Source organism: Borostomias antarcticus, assembly GCF_949987555.1.
Source record: "Borostomias antarcticus genome assembly, chromosome: 15".
NCBI classification, from domain to species: Eukaryota; Metazoa; Chordata; class Actinopteri; order Stomiiformes; family Stomiidae; genus Borostomias; species Borostomias antarcticus.
In genome coordinates, this window is record NC_140248.1 from 12,492,756 (window position 1) to 12,515,016 (window position 22,261).

Consider the following 22,261-nt stretch of genomic DNA (forward strand, 5'->3'; position numbering starts at 1 on the left):
CTTTATTTGTATAGTGCATTTCATACACAGATGCAACACAATGCACTTTACAGAGAGCAATGGGGGGTGGGCGTACAGCTCACCCGAGGGCCAGAAAAGTGAGCTGTAAAAACTCTTCCTTGACCTCAACGAGACGATCGAGCAAGCTCCTTGAAAATGTTTGTCTATTTGGCTAAGAACATTTACAGAGCAGTAAAGATGGGCTAAATAATTCATAGGAGAGACATGACTATCAGAAGAGTATACAAATATTTACAGATGTTGCCAACATTGTAGGCCATTATGTGTTAGCTATCCCTGTAGTCTCTGATATGATATTTAAGTGAATCATATAACAAAGCACAGTAAGCACTTAGCAGAACAGGCTCATAGAGAATGCCGCAAAGCAGGGGTGGGGAGACAGTAAGCAGCGAGCCAAGAGTAAAAAAAGGGGTGGGGTTGGCTGGAGAGGGACCGCTGATGGGAAGGAGCTGGACACGAGGAAGGCAGGGGGGCTCCAGGAGCCATGGGGAGCCATTTGGAGGACCTTGGCTGAATGCAGAAAATTCAGTGTTTGACACTCAAAATTTCCCAGGGGAGGACCCCCAGACCCCACCTTAATGTGGCCCCCCCGGGTGCATACCACCAAGCCTGAAAATAAATCTAGGGGAAACACTGCCGTCAATATAAGACTCAAATATGTTTTGCGACTCCAGTCAGATTTTGTATTTATTATTTAGCCCAAAATGTCTTTTTTGATAGTACAGGTTGCTGACCCCTGCCCAGGTCTCAGATGCTCCACCCTTTCCCTATCAGGGATGCAGAGATAAGCAGTCCCATTCTCAGCCAAGACTAACAGTCAAATGGTGACATGGTATGACAAGATCGATTATTACAAAAATTGAAGTAAATATATCAGGCATAAAATATAATTTAATACTAATCTAAGTCCAAACTTAAAGTTCATCAAATGCTCCATTACTTTTCAATTACTTGGACAAATTTAATAAGCGGTATTAAATGCCCACCATTTTCACAGTGACATTAACTAAATTGTGTGTGTGTGTGTGTGTGTGTGTGTGTGTGTGTGTGTGTGTGTGTGTGTGTGTGTGTGTGTGTGTGCGTGCGTGCGTGCGTGTGTGTGCGTGTGTATGTGTGCGCACGCGCATGTGTGAATGCACTTTTTGTATATTATAAGAGATTCATAGAGGCAGCAGGTACGGTCACTGCTTGTTGCTGTATAGTATCCAGTGCTATTGATTCTCTCATGGTTTGTACGTACTAGACAGTGTTCTAGTGGAGTTTGTGCTAAAATAAGTTTCCAACCAGGCTATTTTAGTCAGCACTTACCATCAGTAAGTGGCTTACTGTAATCAGACAAAGACCAGCAGGCCCTAAGACGTACTATGACAGACAGATAACAATGCGCCACAGAAGGGCGGGTTAGAGTAACGGGGAAGAGCAGGTTGGAGTAACGGGGAACAGGGTTATTAGGATCCATACTATGTCAAAATTATTATTGACATCAAATTTTATTGTCATCCATATAATGCAATCCTATACTGTATGTGCAGACACACTTCATTAACTACATGTGCATACTCCATGGGATTATCAGGGTTTTCAGGGGTCACCACTCATCAACAAAAAGAATTACCTTCGGGGATAAATGTAGTTCATATCTATCTATCTATCTATCTATCTATCTATCTATCTATCTATCTATCTATCTCTCTCTATATATATATATATATATATATATATATATATATCCATCTGCTAAGGTGTGTGTGTGTGTGTGTGTGTGTGTGTGTGTGTGTGTGTGTGTGTGTGTGTGTGTGTGAGAGAGAGAGAGAGAGAGAGAGAGAGAGAGAGAGAGAGAGAGAGAGAGAGAGAGAAAGAAAGAGAGAGAGAGAGACGTGTGAGCATGTCTACAGGGGTGGTATATACTGGCTCATCTATTTGAGTCCAGTGTTCTAGAAGTGTACTGGAGCAGGAAGTGTCAAATCTGATTGGTGGAAGTTTATGGATTATCTTAACTGGTGTATCGCCTTTGAATCGTATGCGCTTAATAAAACAGTTTGATGGAACATAAGCTATATACTCTAGAAATAGATTTCACTACATGTGCAAAAATATATTTTTTGGTTAATTATTCTTAGTAGGCACCAATAAATGAGAATATTAAGTATTGCTGACCAGAAATAGTAGTAAGTAAACATGAATACATTACATTGTAAGCAAAAACAGGTTGGATTATTCCAGTGTTCATAATCATATGAAGTCATCTCGTGTTTCTCAGCCGGTGGTCTACTGCTTTATTACTTTCTGCATTCTTGCTGACATGTCTGTTGCTGACACACTGTTGAGTAACAGCGCAGGGATGCCCCAGAGGAATAGAACTACCATCATCTCACCAGGTCACAATGCCACAAATAGTAAGTGCCGTGCAACAGCCCAGAAAAGCCATCGCCGGTTAGAGAAGGCCAGTGTTTAGAAGAGGCCGACGGTCAACACCCTCGCGGATCACTCACACAGTCTCAGACCTCTGGAGTCAGAACTGAGTCCAATCAAGAATGGTCTCCGCATGGAAATTAAAGAGGTAGAGGATCACAAACCTGATCCCCTGGCATCATGTGGTGATGATAGCTTAGCCAACGCTCTTATCGACTGAGCTGATGTCCATCCATGGCACAGGCTTCAAACAGGCAGAGGGTAGCAAGCTGTGTAGGTGTGCACCATTGACCAAGATGCTCAGGTTATGTGGGCTACATGACCTTTAAAGATATGTAGCCTACAGGCCCTCGGTTATGCAAGTCTATAAGCCTTCAAATGAATAAGATAATCAGACATTGAAACAAGTAATAATTAATAACTAATTTCACAGATCTAAACTGCTCAATAATGTCCTGTTTTTGTCTGATAAGATCTCTGATAGATTTATTTCATTGCTAAAACCTAATCGGCAGCGAGGCCTAGGCTGGGGGCCTGTTGGAGGGTCTCATGGTGTGTGATGTGGTTATGGTGGCCTGGGGCCTGGCGGGGCTCCAGACTCCAGTCTGCTGGGGGGCCTCCACTTGCATAGCAGTCCATATGAATTAAACCATATGAATGCTGTCAGGCCGACCGTATCTGAGGAAAATGGAAACAGACAGTCAGACAGACAGAGATTTGCTCATTTACGTATGTATTAGATGTTAGATGTGTTAGTTAGCCTATATGTATAAACGAACTACTCTAAACCATAGTCAATTTGAATATGCTTAGCCTAATGCACCTGTGCCTTGGTGGGGGGTGGTATTTTTAAATTGTTTGTGGTCCAAAAAAGACATCCGCTAAGTGAACAATTGGATTGCCAAATAGACAACAGCATCTATAAGTAGCCCGGTAAGTGCGGGGGAGGGGGGGAGGTCCGGGTATAAAGCCTGATGTCAACAGTCAGAGACCGCAGTCTGACCCTCAAGACTCTCCTGGATCCTTTGAGCATTGGTGGTGCGTCGTTACTGAAAGCGTAAGGTAAGACATCAGCACATGCCTTTTACATCAGGGATTTCATTATGAGATTTTAGAACCAACATAATGAGAACAGTACAAGTTGAATCATAAATGGCAGTCTATCTTAAACTAGCCTACATTAGTCTACAAGTTAAAAGAATATAGAAAGTCAAAATTGCATCGGCTACTAATAGGAATATTTTATCTTAGTTTCGTTTATTTGACAATAGACAATTAAGACAATAGATGATTACATCACAGCTTAAAAACATTGTGGACCTTGATGTGTTCACAGCGAAGATGATGGAAGAACAAATGGCAGCATCCAACAATGAGAAAACCATCATAAAACTAGACATCCGTCAACAATAACCCAATACAGCCAGAGCAACAACAAAAACATTACTAGGACTGACATTGTGTTACTTACAGGCGGACATCCCTATGTTTCTATCCATAAGCCAGGTTATTTTTAAGATGTTGATTACTTGTGCTTTTGACAAACGGTCCAGTTTTTGCAAAGGTCCAGTTCCACAAAACTAAATAGAACACTTGGGCCTACCCATTTTGCTTTTAAACCTGGACAAGCTCGGCAATGCTAGTTCTAGTGTGGTATAGCTTATTACATGTGTATCACCGCTCCTCTGGAAGTAGTCGTTGAGGTAGGGCCTACTCTGGTTGTTGTATAGACCACCCTGAGCTGCAGTAGAACGGCCTCCAGAGGTAGCCAACCCAGCTGCTGGATAGTAGACCTTGTAATGATTGATGAGCCGGACAACGAGCTGCAGTTAGAAGAAGTTGAACTGAATGAATCTGTCGGGGTAGAACGCCATATGGCCGCCTACATCGCAGGCTTACTTAGTCATTGGCCTTGTAGTGGCACAAAGTCTACAGCGTAACTACCAGCATGGTCCTAGCACAGGTTACCACTTGATCCATAAGGGCGCTGCATGGTCTATAGGGAGGCTGCATACGACAGTCGACCATCAGAGAGGATGAGCCCCGTGGAGAAGACGACACCGAGCTTCAGACACATCGCGGAGATCCGAGGCCTGTTAAATCTCACGTCTGTCGGCTTTAGTTAGTATTAGTATGCAACGTTTTACGTGAATTAGCCTACCCACGAGGATTGCTGCGTCGTTCAGGTCACTAATAGCAGAGCATTGGGTCGGACCTGGTTTAATTGTATTACTGTGTAGCCCAGAGCCTACTGCTCAATCATGATGATGAATGTATCGAGAAATCAGAGAGTATGGTGGGCTCGATCTCTTTCTAAATGGGAAGTGGGAACTCGCGCAGTTTGTTCTGAACACGAGTAGGCTTATAGAAGTCTCATAAAGCCTACAGAGAGACGACTGCCAACGAGGTTAAATAGGCCTGGGTCTACAACTGAAATAGCGTATTAGATGGTAAAACCTACAATTAGTGACATGTGCCTCGGAATTGCCTGCGCGAGGGTCGCTGTCCGAGGTGCTGAAATTCACTGAACTCACAAATCGGCTAGTCTAGAACTCGAATTACTATTGGCTCTTCACCCTATGATGTGAGAGTGAGATTGCATGACGGCAATCTTTTTTTTTTTTTTCAAAGGTACGATTGCCTTTTTATTTTGTAACCTTATCTTAGGCCACGTTTATTTAATTCAAACCTTTATTTAGCCAGACATGGGTCTCATTCACAATCTAAATTACAGGACCCGAGTGACACATTGCACATGTAGTGAGAGGCGCCGTGGCACACAGCACACACACATGCAATTTCCAGGTGTCACCGGTGGAAATTCTTCCCTGCATTTCTCCCATCCAGGCTGTCCTTCCTCCAGGGACAGCCAGGAGCAGTGGGCAGCCATCGTTCATGGCGCCCGGGGGCCAAGTCCAAGTGCTCAGTCCAGGTCTTGGTCAGGGACCGGACTGAAGAGCATCTGTTCTGCATGTTTTTCGTATTGGGTTGTTTGTGAGGAAACCCTTGAGAACACAGGGAGAACATGCAAACTCCACACAGAAAGGCCCAGGAGACCACCGTGCCACACGTGAGCGATTTTGGGGTTCAGTGTCTTGCTCAAGGACTGCAATTGTGACCTGGTTACAACAGTCAGGGAACAGTACAACTTGTACTTGTATCTTGTTAAGGTCTGTGGTCAGCTGTAATCTTTTGAGCTCAGCTAGTAGAAGCAGCGTTAGATTACTGGGTAAAAAATTCTTGTCAGGAGATTTGGCTGACGAGAATAGCTTGTAGTGAAGATGTGATAATCTTGTTCCTAACCCTATTAGTCCACCTGCACAGAGAGGGGCTACGAACAGTCAGCCCACTAACAGTCAACAATATCCGTCTGTGTCATGACTAATGTGAAGGAAAACTACTGTTCATTTATTCACCATGACCAGTTCATTAATTAATCGATTTGTTTTTGTTTTTTGTTCTACACAGAACGATTCTGCAGGCTGCTGAAACATGGAAAGGTAACTCTCCTCCACAGCCTTTAAGTTACAGGCCTATTTCAACAAAGCTTTTTTCATCAACAGTGATCGTGGCATAACTCTAAACTCTACAGAAATAGGAATTGTCAGTTAACTGCCAGAATTGGACAAGACTTGTAAAGGCTTATACTGTACTATAAGTCATGGCCGGTGTTGCGGAGACCTTGACTCTGCTTCACCTCCATAATCATCTGTTTGCAAATGTGTCAAATCATTTGTGGCACCTCACCCGAGGGAGCCTTTTAATCCAATGAAGGTTTCTGACCAGCCTAGTGCTACTAATTCTAACACTGGTGGTACTCAACAGTGAGTGTAGCCGCAGTGGAGACTGTGTGAGGTCATGTTAGAGCACTACTTCAGGAGCAGTGAGTGGTATTTAAATAGTCTTAAATACTGTATACCTTGTTTTGCCCAGGGTAAGAGCAAACAAGAGGTCCTCCATGGAGAACTATCCCTCTAGGAATAACATGGGTCTCATCCTCCACCATCAACACAGAACCAAAATGATCCTGCAGAGCAGCAGGCTGTGCTTTCTGGTTTTATTGAGGTTAAAGGGTTTAGGGTACATTTGGGCTGTGGGCTCAGAGATGTTACATCAGGCCTGGCCTATGTTCTGACTGGCACAGGGTCTATTCCATAGGTATTAACGTCATGGCGTACCCTAAGCCTCCTGGAGTGTAAGCCTCCTAAATAGTGTGGAGGTGGTGTCGGACGGCCCAGATCAGAAGGCCAATCATCCCTCTGGATTAGAGGAGAGGAGAAGAGAAGAGAGTAAAGGCGATATAAGGAGGGGTCAGGCGAGGTCACAGCTTTCTACAGGCCTTTAATACCATCACCCATCCTCGGTAGCACCTGCTCTTAGACAAGGTCTTAGTAGACACCGCCTGTTAGGTAACACCAGCGTCCACACGGGTTACATCATAGGCTTAATACCTGCAGGACCCTGCACTCCAGCTGACAGAGAATAGAATAGAATAGAATAGAATAGAATAGAATAGAATAGAATAAAATAGAATAGAATAGAATAGAATAGAATAGAATAGAATAGAATAGAATAGAATAGAATAGAATAGAATAGAATAGAAGAATATTTGGATGGAAAAATGTCTTTGGTATCAAGTTAGAATACACGGTTGGTTGCAAAGAAAATCCTGCACATTGTCTAATTTACAATAGGTTTAATGACGTTTCGGTACTAGACCTTTATCAGACCAAGGTGTATTGCAAGTTAGACAGTGCAGATTTTCTTGGCAACTTCTGATTCACTCATTCCTTTCTTACGCAAGTATTCTTTTGTTTTGAATCACAGAATACAGCAGTTAAACAAAAAGAAAAAGCATCACACTGTACATAAACTCATACAGTACGTACATCAGATATACTGTATGTATATCCGAATAGAGAATATGCTTTTTTATCATGCAGCAAGTGTAAAATGGCAGATTAGGAAATCCATATGACTGATTTATTTCTCTTCAGTGTTGCTCCCAGGGTGTACAAGAAGACCAGTAAGAATGGAGGGGTATGTAAAACATAGTGTTTCTCCCAAACGTAGCTCCCAAACGTAGCCTGTAACACCCATGTGGTTAGTCGATTTCTTGGTTAGTCTTTCTTTTTGACCTAGTTGGTTGTAGAGAGTTCATTGTTGATCTTTTGATACTGACATTGACCTCTGCCCTGTCGCCTGCCCAGCTAACCCTGTTCTTGGGGAAGAGAGACTATGTTGATCATGTTGACACGGTTGACCTTGTTGGTGAGTCAATCTGGATATCTGCACACAATTTTGCACAAAGGTATGTCTTTGTTACAGATAGTAGAATTTAATGGTGAATCTCTAAAATATAGTGTTTCTATTTCAGAGGGTGTACTGATGATTGACCCAAAAGACCTTAAAGGAAGGAAAGGTAAACTCTCTATCAGTTCATGCTAATGTTTTGCAGTTATTTATTTATTTATTACCTCAGCTCCAGTGACACCCAGGGGCAAGAGATAATGTTTTCGGTGGCGTGTGTTGGTTGGTTGGCTGGTTGGCTGGTTCTTACGCTAAAGGAGTGGATCTGAGTCACAGGGCTGGTCCACAAGCCGCCCAAACAAGGCCAGCTATTGACCTCCATACATTTTTTGGACTAACCCTAACCCTAGTGAAAAATCAATGTCAATGGGGAGAATTGAAACGGCCATATCTCGACATGGTAAGGTCACAGAGACATGGGGTTTGGACTGGCATAAAGCTCACAGCTTAATGAATGCAGCTATTCCAAACATGTCCTGCTCACACGCATGTGCGTGCGCACAGAGCCACAGAATGCATTCATGGCCAGAGGTCAGTGCTTGCCGAGCACCATTTAAAAAATAAAAAAAACATCTCTAATGCTCTTGAACATCATCAGTCTTGCAACCATCACACACCCTCACCCAGACGACCGAGCCAAAGGTCGATTAGACGTTTTGCTTGTGTCCAAGAGGCACCATTGTAGTTCCATTTGATCTACTGTTCCTCTGCCATCTAATGGAAAGACCAACCATTGGTCAATACACTCCAAGGCTATTGATGTAAACTTAATGTCAATGTCATTTTATTTATATACCACCATTCATACAAATCAATGTAGCACATAGTGCTTTACATAAAAGGAGAAGGATAAAAACATATATCATAGACACAGTGACAACAGATTTAAATGAAACAATAAGTGTAAAATTGAATAAAAACAGAGTGCAAATTAAGGACACTAAGAAAACAACTGTGTCCTACAATAGAAGCTTATTTCAGCATTTCACCTTATGTCATTGGCCAGAATATCAATAACATTTTATATCCAAGATACAATCATCATCACATGCTAAATCTGAGCACTGACCCTGACCACTAAACTTTGTGATGACTCTTGTCTCCAGTGTTCATTCAGCTGGCGTGTGCCTTCCGCTACGGTAGTGATGACCTGGATGTGATTGGCCTGTCATTCAGGAAGGACATCTGGTTAAAACAAATTCAGATTTACCCCGCAGCTGATCATAAGCCCACGCTCACCCCCATGCACGAAACACTGCTGAAGAAGGCTGGGGATCAGGGGCATCCCTTCACCTTCCAGGTACCACAAACACACACACACACACGGCTTATTTTGAGATGGTGTGTTAGAGTTGGACGTTGTTGATGTGCTCTCGCTGTGTGTTTGCAGATTCCCACCAACCTGCCGTGCTCAGTCACCCTGCAGCCGGGCCCAGGAGACAAGGGCAAGGTGAGCTCCCCACCTTCCTCCACCCTGCTCTCTCCACCCTCCTCTACCCTCCACCCTGCTCTCTCCACCCTCCTCTACCCTCCACCCTGCTCTCTCCACCCTCCTCTACCCTCCACCCTGCTCTCTCTACCCTCCTCTACCCTCCACCCTGCTCTCTCCACCCTCCTCTACCCTCCACCCTGCTCTCTCCACCCTCCTCTACCCTCCACCCTGCTCTCTCCACCCTCCTCTACCCTCCACCCTGCTCTCTCCACCCTCCTCTACCCTCCACCCTGCTCTCTCTACCCTCCTCTACCCTCCACCCTGCTCTCTCCACCCTCCTCTACCCTCCACCCTGCTCTCTCCACCCTCCTCTACCCTCCACCCTGCTCTCTCCACCCTCCTCTACCCTCCACCCTGCTCTCTCCACCCTGCTCTCTCCACCCTCCTCTACCCTCCACCCTGCTCTCTCTACCCTCCTCTACCCTCCACCCTGCTCTCTCCACCCTCCTCTACCCTCCACCCTGCTCTCTCCACCCTCCTCTACCCTCCACCCTGCTCTCTCTACCCTCCTCTACCCTCCACCCTGCTCTCTCTACTCTCCTCTACCCTCCACCCTGCTCTCTCCACCCTCCTCTACCCTCCACCCTGCTCTCTCTACCCTCCTCTACCCTCCACCCTGCTCTCTCCACCCTCCTCTACCCTCCACCCTGCTCTCTCCACCCTCCTCTACCCTCCACCCTCCTCTCTCCACCCTCCTCTACCCTCCACCCTGCTCTCTCCACCCTCCTCTACCCTCCACCCTGCTCTCTCCACCCTCCTCTACCCTCCACCCTGCTCTCTCTACCCTCCTCTACCCTCCACCCTGCTCTCTCTACCCTCCTCTACCCTCCACCCTGCTCTCTCCACCCTCCTCTACCCTCCTCTACCCTCCACCCTGCTCTCTCCACCCTCCTCTACCCTCCACCCTGCTCTCTCCACCCTCCTCTACCCTCCACCCTGCTCTCTCCACCCTCCTCTACCCTCCACCCTGCTCTCTCCACCCTGCTCTCTCCACCCTCCTCTACCCTCCACCCTGCTCTCTCTACCCTCCTCTACCCTCCACCCTGCTCTCTCCACCCTCCTCTACCCTCCACCCTGCTCTCTCCACCCTCCTCTACCCTCCACCCTGCTCTCTCTACCCTCCTCTACCCTCCACCCTGCTCTCTCCACCCTCCTTTACCCTCGACCCTGCTCTCTCTACCCTCCTCTACCCTCCACCCTGCTCTCTCTACTCTCCTCTACCCTCCACTGTGCTCTCTCCTCCCTCTGTGTCCTGTCAGGTCAATAAGTGAGATAACGGCCTCTCCTCCACCCTGTTTCCTAGTCCTGTGGAGTGGATTTCGAAGTCAAGGGCTACATCGCCAATGAGAAAAACAACCTCGACGAGCATATCTCGAAGAAGTGAGTTACTCTCCAAGTCCTGCTCCTCTGCTTTAAAAAAAAAAAAAACACAATAGGCTCTAGATATCTACAAGATTGCCTCATACCAGCATTAACCCTTCCAATTCTCCCCCCCCCCCCCCCCCCCCCACCGATAGGGACAAATGCCGGCTGATCATCCGTAAGATTCAGTTTGCTACCGACAAGACAACCACAGGGCCCAAGGCCGACATCTGCAGGAACTTCATGATGTCTGACAAACCCGTCCACCTGGAGATCTCTCTGGACAAGGAGGTATATTACCCAACAGCCCTCACACTAGCACCAGAAGCACTATTGCAGGAGTATTACACTCCGACTCCTGTAGTGTGATAATGTCCAAATGTGTACGGTCTTGACTCCAGCTTTTCTACCACGGAGAATCCATCCCTGTAAAAATCAAGGTCAACAACGAGTCAAACAAGACAGTGAACAAAATCAAAGTCAATGGTGAGTAGCTCAGAGGTCCGAGACGTACCCACACACGTTGCATCCCCATGTGATCACGTCACATTACTACATCTCAGAGAGAACCCTAAACACTCTCTCTCTCTCTCTCTCTCTCTCTCTCTCTCTCTCAGTTGACCAGACCACAGACGTGGTGCTGTACTCTGCAGACAAATATGTCAAGAGTGTCCTTTGTAAGGAGTTTGCGTGAGTCTACTTTACAGTAACTCTTGTTTTAGCGAAGCAATTCGATGCAATAGAGACAGCACACATTCCTTAAGCTATCCATGTGTCTGAGTCTCCTTGAAGACAATAGGAACAAAAAGTAACGTGCCTCTTGTCCCACCCTCACCCTGCAGGGAGACGGTAGATGCCAATGGGACATTGGAGAAGACCCTGTTAGTCACCCCCCTACTGAGCGAAAACAGGGAGAAGACAGGCCTGGCGTTGGATGGCCGGCTGAAGGATGAGGACACCAACCTGGCCTCGACCACCGTGTGAGTTACTGACCTGCGCCCTAACCCTCCACCCTCGCCCTAGCTCAATCAGACTTCACCTCCTCACTTTCTCTGCTCTTCTCCTCTCTCCTCTCCTCACTTTCTCTGCTCTCCTCCTGTGGCTCAGGAGGTAGAGTGGGTCGTCCGGCGATCGTAGGTTCGGCGGTTCGAATCCTGGCTCCTCTTGTCCACATGTCGAAGTGTCCTTGGGCAAGACACTGCACCCCAAATTGCCCCCAATGAGCAGGCTAGCCTTGCATGGCAGCTGCCACCATTGGTGTGTGAATGTGAATGGGTGAATGAAAGGCCATTGTAAAGCGTTTTGGATAAAAGTGCTATGGAAGTGCAGTCCATTTACCGTTCTCATCTTTTCTCTCTGCCTTTCTCCTCTCCTCTCAGGTTGAGAGGTGGCACGGAGAAGGAAGTGCTGGGCATCCTGGTGTCCTACAAGATCAAAGTCAACCTCATGGTGTCAGGAGGAGGGTAAGGCCTGTACCCTTTGACCTTCATATCCTGTAACTTGTATGTGAATGAACTAACCTCTGCTCCATTCTGTGCTCTCCTCCACCCTGCAGCTTGCTTGGAGGACTCACGGCCAGGTAGACTATGTCACTCTTCTCTTCCTAATAGAGGTGGTCATTAGTTATCTTTGTGGATTTGTTGTTTTTGTCTGATGTTCTAATTGGTTGTTTGTCTCCACAGTGATGTAACCGCGGAGATCCCGTTGATTCTAATGCACCCCAAACCCAAAGGTAGTCTGTCTCCTGCCTCTGTATCTCTGTCCGTTTGTCTCTCTGGCTGCCTGTCTGTCATGCTGGAAAGCTTACTGAGGGGTGTGAGGGAGGCAGCCACTCTAGACTATTGAGATGAAATCTAGACCTTGTCTCGTGATGCCAGACTTTCGAGCAGCGTTTAGAGACTGATTTGTGAGTCTAATTGACTTCTTCATGACTGACCAAGTGGGACTGCTGTGGCTCCCTCTGCTGGTATGAATCATCAGAATCATCAGAAACCTTTTATTGCCATTTGTACTTGACATACATAGGAATTCTTTATGACATTTTGGAGCCAACAACAACACAACAATGTACCAGAGCAAAAACAGGACAGGACACTGCAAAATACAAATATAGTGCGAAAATAGCAGTGCATTTGGCCTACAAAAGAGACAGTGCAGTACTCAGTATAGTGCAACAATTGCAGGGGGTAGAGGAGAGAGTCAGAGGGGAACCTTGTTGATAAGGCTGATGGCCGAGGGGAAAAAGCTGTACCCAGGAAGCAGAAGTCCACGGTGGGAACCGGGGGGTCATGCATGGTGATGGGGGGGGCGGGGGCTGAGTTCTTTCTAAAGTCGACCACCATTTCGACAGTCTTTAGAGCGTTAAGCTCCAGGTTGTTCCAGCTGCACCAGGTCAGCAGCTGTTCAATCTCCCACCTGTAGACGGTCTCGTCTCCCTTGGAGATGAGACCTATGAGGGTGGTGTCGTACGCACACTTCAAGAGCTTAACAGACTGATGGCTGGAGGTGCAGCTGTTCATGTACAGTGAGAATAGTAGGGGGGAAAGAACACAGCCTTGTGGGGAACCGGTACTTGGGGATTATGACGCTAACATGATCTTCCTCCCTCTCTCCCAACCGCCCCTCATCCCCCACCCACCCCGCTGTCATCCTGAACCATCATGAGCAGATCAGTAGGTAAATATGAAAAGATAAATGAATCACATTATTTCCACTCTCAGCATGTTTTGGAAAAAAAAAAACTTCAAGTTGACGTTCAAAACATCAGTAATCATGACAGTTGTGTGGTCCAGGGTTAGCATGTGTTTAGTGTGTTAGTCATGTTGTATCTAACGGTTATGTTAGATAAACACTGTTCTAATTGTGTTGTAATGTTTCTGCAGCCCCCTGGAGTAGAAGGATAAAGTGGACCTCAGAACAGACTGTTTCCAGCTACCCTGTTCACAGGATAACGCCCCACCCCTCTAGACAAGGCCTAGGGTGTGTGGTAGCTAGTTGTATCTGTACCAGTATGTGTCCCATGCCCAGCCCTTGTCACCTCCTGGCCGGGGGTTTAGGGGTCAGGGGATGTAAGCTAGGGGCAACTACTTTATTTATGTAGACCTCTCTCTTCGGCCATCTAGAAAGCCATCTAGTTTTCAAACTGTCCATTTTCAATCAACTGTTTTTGTGACATATTATATATATATATATGTTTGACTGCTCAGTCATTGTTGAACCAAATAAAAACACCACATGTACTTCGAGTTGTCTCTTCTCATCCTTCCAACTGTTGCTCTTGTGAATGAGGGGCTATAGAGCATTGAAACTCAGGACAGGAGACGATTCGAGGAAACGTTCTAGTGAAGAACGTCTACTCCCTTTAAGAGCTCGGACACTATCAGTGCTCATTAACAGGGTTGTATTGTCACTGGATACTGGAATGATCAGAGCAGTCCGACTCAGATTACCTCATAATCTAAACTCTAGAGAGGGTTATATATCACTGATACAAGGCTAGTAGATGTTTATTTTAGGGATCTTAAATAACACCAAACTGACAATCTAGTAGTTCAAGGCATAGCCTGACCACCAAGACCACGTGATACAGCATTCCAGTGTGTAGGCATGCTAGCAGTGATGAGATGTCTGCATAAGGTATGGATGACACCAGGCTAGTCAAGCACTTCCAGTGAATAAAGCTTCACCAGCAGTGAACAGGACACTTTACTGTTAGTGTCACAATATGCGTACAAGTAGTGGGGGTAGGACACCCGAATGCAGACACAGGCAGGTGAAGAAGGTCACGTAAGGTGTCTTTTAAGTAGGGATAATACACGACGAGGTGTGCGGTTAGAGCACTGACTATACACACACACACACACACACACACGCACAAGACACAATGAACTGTTAACTGAAACAGCAAGAGCACAAACACAGACACCAGGGCAGGGAAGACACAATGGAGCTAGATGAGAGATATGACTGAGGGACTAGTGCGCAGGAGTGAGGGGGTCTAGAGGGGCCTAAAGGGGGACTAGAGGGGCCTAAAGGGGGTCTAGAGGGGCCTAAAGGGGGACTAGAGGGGACTAGGGACTACAGAGGGACTAGGGACTAGAGAGGGACTAGGGATGGAGCTGGTGGAGCTATCTCTAGGGATGGAGCTGGGGGATTGGTGAAGACACAACAGTCCCAAAAGCCACAGAGAGCAGGGAAGGACATTACAGTTAGGTGATGTCCTATTACAAAAGTGGGCACATGCATAGCTTGTATTAATGTCTTAGGGTTGTAGCGGGTTATAGGGTTTGTTGGCCCTCCTCCTGGTATTAGCCCTGGCATTAGCCCTCCCATTGTCATTAAGCTGCTTGCATTGATGGTCAGAAGAGCAGGGAGAGTGGCTCTCAGACTTGACAGGCTCCTCCCTTCTGCTTTCCCAGGAGAGAGTCCTCCACACACTCATACACACACACACACACACACACACACAAACAAACAAACACACAGCTGCCAGCGGTACAACCAGCCTCAACCACAGCCAGTCCTACGGTCACACAGCCCAGAAGAGGACATGAACCGACTCTCAGCAAAAGTGCATCCATCTCCATCCCCCGGCCATGCCCTCCTGCAGCTGCCGACATACACCACAGGTGAGACAGGTGACTGATATCACTTCATGCCAAATAAGTTGGTAACTTAAGTCAAAGGCGACATATAATGCTTTGCGTTCATGTACTATCTGGGGTCAGTTACTTATCTTCACAAAAGAAAGAAGCAGAACTAACGCCGTGACCCTGTTTGTCTCTGGTCCTGGTCTCGTCCGCTCCCTGAACTGCAGAGGACGGAGACGTGGAGGTGGCAGAGGGAGAGATAGGAGGAGAGGAGGAGGAGAAGGAGGCGAAGGGAGAGAGGAGCAAGGAGAGCTGCTGTGCCCGGTGCCGGCTGGGGACGGTCTGTCGGGCGGCGTGCGGACTGGTCCTGGGTGCTTGCGCTGCGCTGGCGTGGGCAGGGGGGACTCACAGCGCCAGGCAGGCTCTGCGGCTCCTGCCCGCCCCCTTCTTCATCACCTGGTTCTGCTGCACCTGGAACCTCCTCCTCTTCCCTCTTTACTACCTGCTGCACCTGCTAGTGGCGGAGCCTCCACACTGGCCTGCCACGCAATTCAGGTGAGACTACCGAGCTACTTCAGGGCTGAGAATAGAACTCGACTGTCACTGGGACTATTTGGTGACCCGGTGAGCTAAAACACACTCAAAATGACTGCTATTTTCTTTTTTTCTTTCTTTCTGACATCTTCAGACTCTAACTTGTTTTCAGCAGCTTTGTATCTTAATCCTCCCAGCTCAGCAACGGGCTGAGCAATGGATTAAAACTAGTTGCCAAGGAAGGGTCAATGAAGACACAAGAGGTCAATGGAATTGGCAGACTAGTAAATAAACAGTACAGATCTGTAGAAACACCACAAAGGTCAGTGGAAGCACTAGAGAGGTCAATAGAGACAGTATATGTCAGTAGAGAAGTCAATAAAGACATTAGATACTGTATCAGTAGAAGCAGTTTAGATGTCTGTAGAAGTGGTAGAGTGTGGACCGTGCCGTGGCATGTTCTGTGGTTGTTGGTGGTGTGTTTTCTGTGAATGTTGCTGGTGTGTTTTTTGTGGTTGTTGGTGGTGTGCTTTCTGTGGCTGTTGTGTGTCCAGGCAGTGCTCTGGTTTCCAGGCAGAGGAGCCTCTGACAGTGTGGGGCGTGGTGAGGGGCGTGTTCCCGTTCGCCGTGCTGTGGAGTCTGTCCGGCTACCTGTACCTGCTGGCTCTCAGACACATCGCCCCCGGCGACGCCTGCGCCATCCTCTGCTGCAGCCAGGCCTTCTGCTTCTTGCTCGCCTGGATCGGCCTCAACCACTACTTCATGGGGGTGCGGGTGAGGAGGGGGGCTGAGGTGGGTGGAGGCAGGGGAAAAGGGTTGGGGATAGATATCTCTGACTGCCCAGACACAAATATCCTAGGACCGTCCCTCTGTAGAGGGGATAGGTGAGAGTCGGAAACCACGCAATCAGAGTGCAACCAGAATCAGAGAATCTCTCCTCTCCTCTGTTCCAGATTGTTGCAGCCATTCTCTCCATTACCGGAATTGTCATGCTGGCGTATGCCGATGGCTTCCATAGCGAATCCATTAAGGGAGCAGCCCTGGCTGTCGGTTCAGCATCAACCTCCGCCGTCTACAAGGTCACATGGTTGGCCCTAGCCTTAAATTTACACCTGTCCATGTGTGTGTGCGTGTGTGTGCGTGCGTGTTTGTGTTGGGGAGAGAGGATAAACCTGCATTTATGTGTTTATGTTTACAGGTATTGTTTACAAAGCGTGTAGGAGAGAAGCAGCCAGGTGCCGCTAGCGTGTTGCTGACGTGTGTGGGTCTGTGTGGCTGTGTGCTCCAGTCCTGGGTGTGTGTGCTGCTCTACCTCACACACGTGGAGTACTGGCCCCACACGCAGCACCTGCCCTGGGACCACTTGTGTGTGTCGGCTGCTTTATTGCTAGGTAACTATCTTTCACTTTATTGCTAGGTAACTATCCTTCATCGAGCCATCTCCACCCGCTCCCAAGTGAGCAACAGAGACAGTTCCTGAAGCTCCAGTTCTCAATAGTCACCTACATGTATTGAATGTGGAGAAGAAGTACTGCAGGACAGTTGGGTCATGTGACATGTGACCTAATTAACGATTTGCTCCCTCACCAGGCTTCAACGTGCTGGTGCATCTGGGTGGTGAGCTGACCTACCCTTCCCTCCTCTCCCTGGGCATGCTGCTCAGTGTGCCTGCCAGCGCAGGTAGACCCACCACAACACTGTCGCATAGGTCAGTCTATATAATACAATCTCCTGGCTACACTTCATTTTGTATGCTTGTGTGCATGTGTGTGTGTGTGTGTGTGTGTGTGTGTGTGTGTGTGTGTGTGTGAGTGTGTGTGTGTCCAGGGCTGGATGTGTACCTGGGTGCAGCGCCTCAGCTCAGCCAGGTGAGGATGGCAGCAGCTGGCATCATCGCCGTGGGATACCTTCTCTTGTTACTGCCTGTGCACTGGGATGAGCGGGTGCTGGGCTGGGCAGAGGGACTGTGGCAGGGACACTGAGGGGCAGCCATGTTTGGTCTAACAGCGTTACTGTGAGGAAAAATCAAACCAACAATCACTTGTGTGTCTTCAGAGCCACTGATATTTGAAAAAATATTTAACTTTGATCATAAACGTTCTTGTCAATTAATATCATTAATACATAAATGTGTCGATCAAACTGTGGTGTTTTCCAGACAATTTAAATTAGCATTACTATGTACATGAAAGCAAGTGTACAGTAAACATGTTGATCCCCACAAACGATGTATCGCTGTACTGTTTATTGTACATATAGGCATATATAGGCCTATATATATATATCATACAAAAATACAAAAACATCACGCATAAATAAATTTTACACATTCGAACAGATAAACATGCACAGACCTCGACTTCAATTTTATTTGACATTTTTTAATTTGTCCAAAGACACAGCATCCAATTTGAAGATCTCTTGAAACTCATGTTGCCCTAGGAGCACCAATAAAAGCACCTTTTCCCAGTTCGATTTTGACTCAAGGTGACCTCAACTCTGTGGGGAGGGTTGGATTTTGCCCTAAAAGAGTTGAAGGGCCCATATTGCACGGAGTAACCTATTCAGCCCCTAAGTCCAATAGATAAACTGAGGGGATAAACACTCACTTGAAAGGTATCACAATAGTTAAATTGTGTTTCTTCAAAGTTAATGTTTAGGCTATTGCTTCGGTTTTTAAGCAGAACTTTTGGGGCTCTGTTATAGACATGAATGATTAAGCAATTTGACTATGCGACAAAAAAATGAAAAGGGATTCCTGAGCTCTTTGGCCTGGGTAAATGATGTCTTTGGTGGGCTCTGCATTGAGCGCCACTTGTAGCACTTGTGGGACGAACGAACCCATCCTAGAACTTGTTGGCGTGTCCTCCTGTCCGCCAGATGGCAGTAGGAGTGCAAACTGCTTCCATGGCGCATGCATGATGACGTGCATGCGCAGTGCAGTGGCAGCGTGCACGTGCAGTTGCCCGTCACTGAAGTGTCAGTCATGGCATTGAATGCAGGTAACAATCTGTTTTACTTCATTTCCTATAAAATTATGTCGTACTCTGCCTTTCAGAATGGCAGAGTGGTGAACGTCTGTGTGAATCATCCAAGATTTGTAACATCCCGGGAACTCCAGCATCCTTCGTCAGTCACTCTGTGACAACCTAGCTAGCCAGCTAACTTAAGCTAACTTAGCTAGCCAACTGTTATAATGTTAGCCTAGCTAGCTAGCGTTAGCTAACGCCAGCCAATTACGTAGCCTAGCTAGCTAGCTAACGTTACTCTTGCTGTACCTTCATTTTCGTGCATTTAATTGGCCACGCTAATGTTGTTCACGCAGGTGTTAACGCATTGCCAAACTAGCTAACCTAAATTAGCTCTACCTAGCTATCTAAATATTATCAATCAAGCCAACCTAGAGAACCAGTACGGTAAGTTGCCGTAGGTTATGAAATTTAAGCTAGCCTAGCTAACGTTAGATAGTATCTTGCTATCTCTGTGGTAAGTTAGCAACTCCCTTCCACTCTATCCTGTCAGACGACGACGACTTTAAGTGGGAGCCGCCCTCGGAGGCAGAGATGAAGGTGATCGAGGCGAGGCGGGAGCGGCAGGACAAGATAAGCAAGTTGATGGGGGACTACCTCTTGAAAGGCTTCAAGATGCTGGGGGACTGCTGCGAGCTGTGTGGGGTATGGACGAGATCGACAGCAGCAGCATAACATCTACCTGTTCCAAATGTTTGCCATTTTATTAAGTGGTCTAACATGAATATACAATACATATCAAATAAACTCATCAGTCTGCGCTCGCCTGTTATAGTTAGTCAATATGTTGTGTGTATTGTACAGACTAACGGTGTGTGTGGGTATCTGTGCAGACCATTCTGCTGCAGGACAAACAGCAGAAGAACTACTGTGTTTCCTGTCAGGAGCTGGACTCTGATGTAGACAAGGACAACCCAGGTACATTAACATCCCATTTGAGCACAGACACACAGATGCCAACTGAGATACTATTTAACTACATTTTTCTTTGCTCTCCTTCCTCTCCCCACACATTTACTAACATTACCCCCACCCTCCAGCTCTGAACGCCCAGGCGGCGCTGTCCCAGGTCAGGGAGCGACAGCTGGCTGCTCAGCCTGGCCCCCAGATTAACGGAGGCTCCAACCAGGCGGCCGTGTCCATCGTAGGCCAGCCTAGACCAGAGCACTGCGAGGGGGCAGCCTCTGGTCTTCGAGGCCCCCTGCCACCGCCTCCACCTGCTGCTCCCTCTGCTACCCCCATCCCCAACTTCCTCCCTCCCGCGCCCGCACCTTCCGTCCCACCAGCAGCCCAAGCTCCGGCTGCACTGACGGGCCCTGCTCAACTGGCGGCTTTGGGCCCCACCCCCCTGGCAGTGTCACTGGCGGAGGAGGCGTTGATGCACAAGCTCCGCTGGGCCACTCAGGAGTTGCATGCCGCCGCCTCGGTTGAGAGCAGCATACAGCTCTGCAGCCTCATCACCAGCTGTGCCCAATCCCTGCGCAGCCTCAGGGAGCTGCAGCAATCATGAGACTCGACTGCATGAACTGCTGAATAAGCAAATCATTTTAACGCAGCTTGGCAGAAAACCGTGGTCAGAGAGGCGACACGGGAGGATACAGCAGCCTGGCACCTCTCTGAACAGACTGGCCTCATCTGGGGATGGCTGTAACACACTTCTCACTCCTGTGTGTGTGTGTTCACAACCTATGGTGGTATACAACTGTTACTGTTGATGCTTGGAACAGGCCCTTTGTTTGGTTAGATGGACTATAAATAGTGTACTCTAGTTTGGTTGATATTGATGTTAATCAGAAATGGTTATAAAATCTGAATTCATTCATGGTCACATTCTGACTTCCTAGTCTACTGTTTCCCCAGAGTGAGGTGAAGCCGACTTGTCTTGATCCGTGTTAGAAAGCCTGCCCTACATGTTTTGTGAGGTCAGAATGTCCCAATGCTTAGTTTTAAATGACCTCAGTGCTTTATGCTGCAATATTGTGACAAATAAAAACTTGTTGGTAAAACTGGTGTTGGGAGTAGCTCAGTCTTGTCTAGACTGCTGTCTTATGAAATGTGGGAGTATTATGGTCTCACATAACATGATTATCTCAGTGGCAAAACTACTGTCCTGATCTGCCTGGTTCACTCATGCTGAGGAGGAGGTAGACCGTTTCCCTCTTCTCCTAATATAGTGTGTTACTGCGGGACGGCGGTGGCACTGCGCCCTGTGGCGGGACTGGGCGGGGACACGCTTAGCGAGAAGAGTCGGCAGCGCAAACAAAGGAATCTGTTGAGAACAAAGCAAGGAAACCAGACATGACTACCTAGGCAGTGACATTAATATAACATAATGACCCAATAATTTGCCATCGCACGACCATGGATACTATTTAGCCTACGGGCAGGAGGACGGAGGTTAGGTGAAGTGACTTTAAAGGCTAGTGGAGGCTACCTTGTAGCTACATTATTCTGAGTCTATCAATAAAAAAATCTGACAAATCATGAACGGCTTCCAGAACAGTCACTCGGACCAGTACACCATGGACAGCGTCTCTGCTATAGAGGGACTCCCCCCGTTGCCTAAAGGACTCAGCGGCATCCTGAACTCCAGCGGCGGCTCATGGAGGGACATAGAGAAAGAGTACAGCAAGAGGACACGTATCCAGGCGGACATCACCAAATCCCGGGTCAGCGACTCGCTCGGACGCAGCAAGCCCGCTAGTCTGGATGCTGCGCTCGCAGTGCTGCGCAAAGAAATGGTAGCCAACTCTCATAATGAAATGAACATCTCGTCCGAATTGCCCCTGAAGTATTGTCAATACTCAAAGTGTGTGTTTGTTATTTCAGGTGGGCCTGCGGCAGTTGGACATGTCACTACTTTGCCAACTGTGGTCTCTCTACGAGGCCATCCAGGAGTACAAAGGAACCTCGCTGCTGTCTGACAGCACCTTCACCGCAGAAAACGGCGACTCCGAGGAAGAGGAGAATGAAGAAGAAGAGGAGGAGGATCAACCTGGAGGATCCGCAGGCACTTCTCTTTCTCTCCCGCCCACGCAGAACTCCAGAGACCAGTGGATCAAAGACTCCTTCCACATCCCCATTTAGACTCTTACTAGACCACAACCACCAGCAGCATCAGTAGCCTATTGTCTCTGCCTCAGTTCTAGTCCAGGTCATGCACTCCTGCCAGCATATTTTCTAGAAGTGATACTGACCCCTGGTGGTCAACAGCAGAGTTGCTCTCCTCACCACTGACCAGCTGTGTTGCAACAAAAATCTGAATTTCACTTGCCAGTGGAGCTTGTGTTCTGCATCACTCAGACACTGTTTACAATCTCATCGTACAGATATCTTTAATACCTTCAGAATGTTGCCTTTAAATCCTGCTGTCAAATTCTTTATTTTAAGATAATATTGTCTGTTACCAAACTTTTGGATGTAAGAACAAATGCCTGACTGTAATATACTTATGTTGATGTTATTTATTGTAATCCGATAATTCTTGTTTCCCGGTATCTAAAGATTGTATG

General features: G+C 47.3%; 4 protein-coding genes across 4 annotated transcripts; all 4 read left to right on the forward strand.

The window, feature by feature from the left end:
- Positions 1–4,424: 4,424 nt before the first annotated feature.
- Positions 4,425–12,442, forward strand: arr3a (arrestin 3a, retinal (X-arrestin); the record flags this gene model as incomplete). The annotated part of the gene is made up of 14 exons (XM_084450239.1): positions 4,425–4,540; positions 7,443–7,473; positions 7,644–7,704; positions 7,811–7,855; positions 8,850–9,043; positions 9,134–9,193; positions 10,539–10,615; positions 10,753–10,888; positions 10,999–11,083; positions 11,215–11,287; positions 11,440–11,577; positions 11,977–12,060; positions 12,153–12,176; positions 12,280–12,442. 14 exons carry the CDS (start codon positions 4,425–4,427, stop codon positions 12,440–12,442), a joined length of 1,287 nt encoding a protein of 428 aa, XP_084306365.1.
- Positions 12,443–15,146: 2,704 nt separating this feature from the next.
- On the forward strand, positions 15,147–17,702 carry LOC311318807 (solute carrier family 35 member F4; the record flags this gene model as incomplete). The annotated part of the gene is made up of 7 exons (XM_084450240.1): positions 15,147–15,225; positions 15,414–15,741; positions 16,275–16,494; positions 16,674–16,799; positions 16,919–17,111; positions 17,311–17,400; positions 17,548–17,702. The coding sequence occupies 7 exons, from the start codon at positions 15,147–15,149 to the stop codon at positions 17,700–17,702; spliced, it is 1,191 nt and encodes a 396-aa protein (XP_084306366.1).
- Positions 17,703–18,667: 965 nt separating this feature from the next.
- znrd2 (zinc ribbon domain containing 2) lies at positions 18,668–20,759 on the forward strand. Its single transcript, XM_084449725.1, has 4 exons — positions 18,668–18,722; positions 19,243–19,394; positions 19,583–19,667; positions 19,790–20,759. The coding sequence occupies exons 1-4, from the start codon at positions 18,707–18,709 to the stop codon at positions 20,257–20,259; spliced, it is 723 nt and encodes a 240-aa protein (XP_084305851.1). The 5' UTR covers positions 18,668–18,706; the 3' UTR covers positions 20,260–20,759.
- A 473-nt stretch (positions 20,760–21,232) lies between these two features.
- Positions 21,233–21,836, forward strand: fam89b (family with sequence similarity 89 member B; the record flags this gene model as incomplete). The annotated part of the gene is made up of 2 exons (XM_084450241.1): positions 21,233–21,490; positions 21,579–21,836. 2 exons carry the CDS (start codon positions 21,233–21,235, stop codon positions 21,834–21,836), a joined length of 516 nt encoding a protein of 171 aa, XP_084306367.1.
- Between the last annotated feature and the right edge of the window lie 425 nt (positions 21,837–22,261).

Excerpts from the sequence above, each read along its gene's own strand:
- znrd2 (XM_084449725.1), top strand. Across the intron at positions 19,395-19,582 it reads ACTGCTGCGAGCTGTGTGGG|ACCATTCTGCTGCAGGACAA; the intron begins GTATGGACGAGA and ends GTATCTGTGCAG. Across the intron at positions 19,668-19,789 it reads TGTAGACAAGGACAACCCAG|CTCTGAACGCCCAGGCGGCG; the intron begins GTACATTAACAT and ends CCCACCCTCCAG.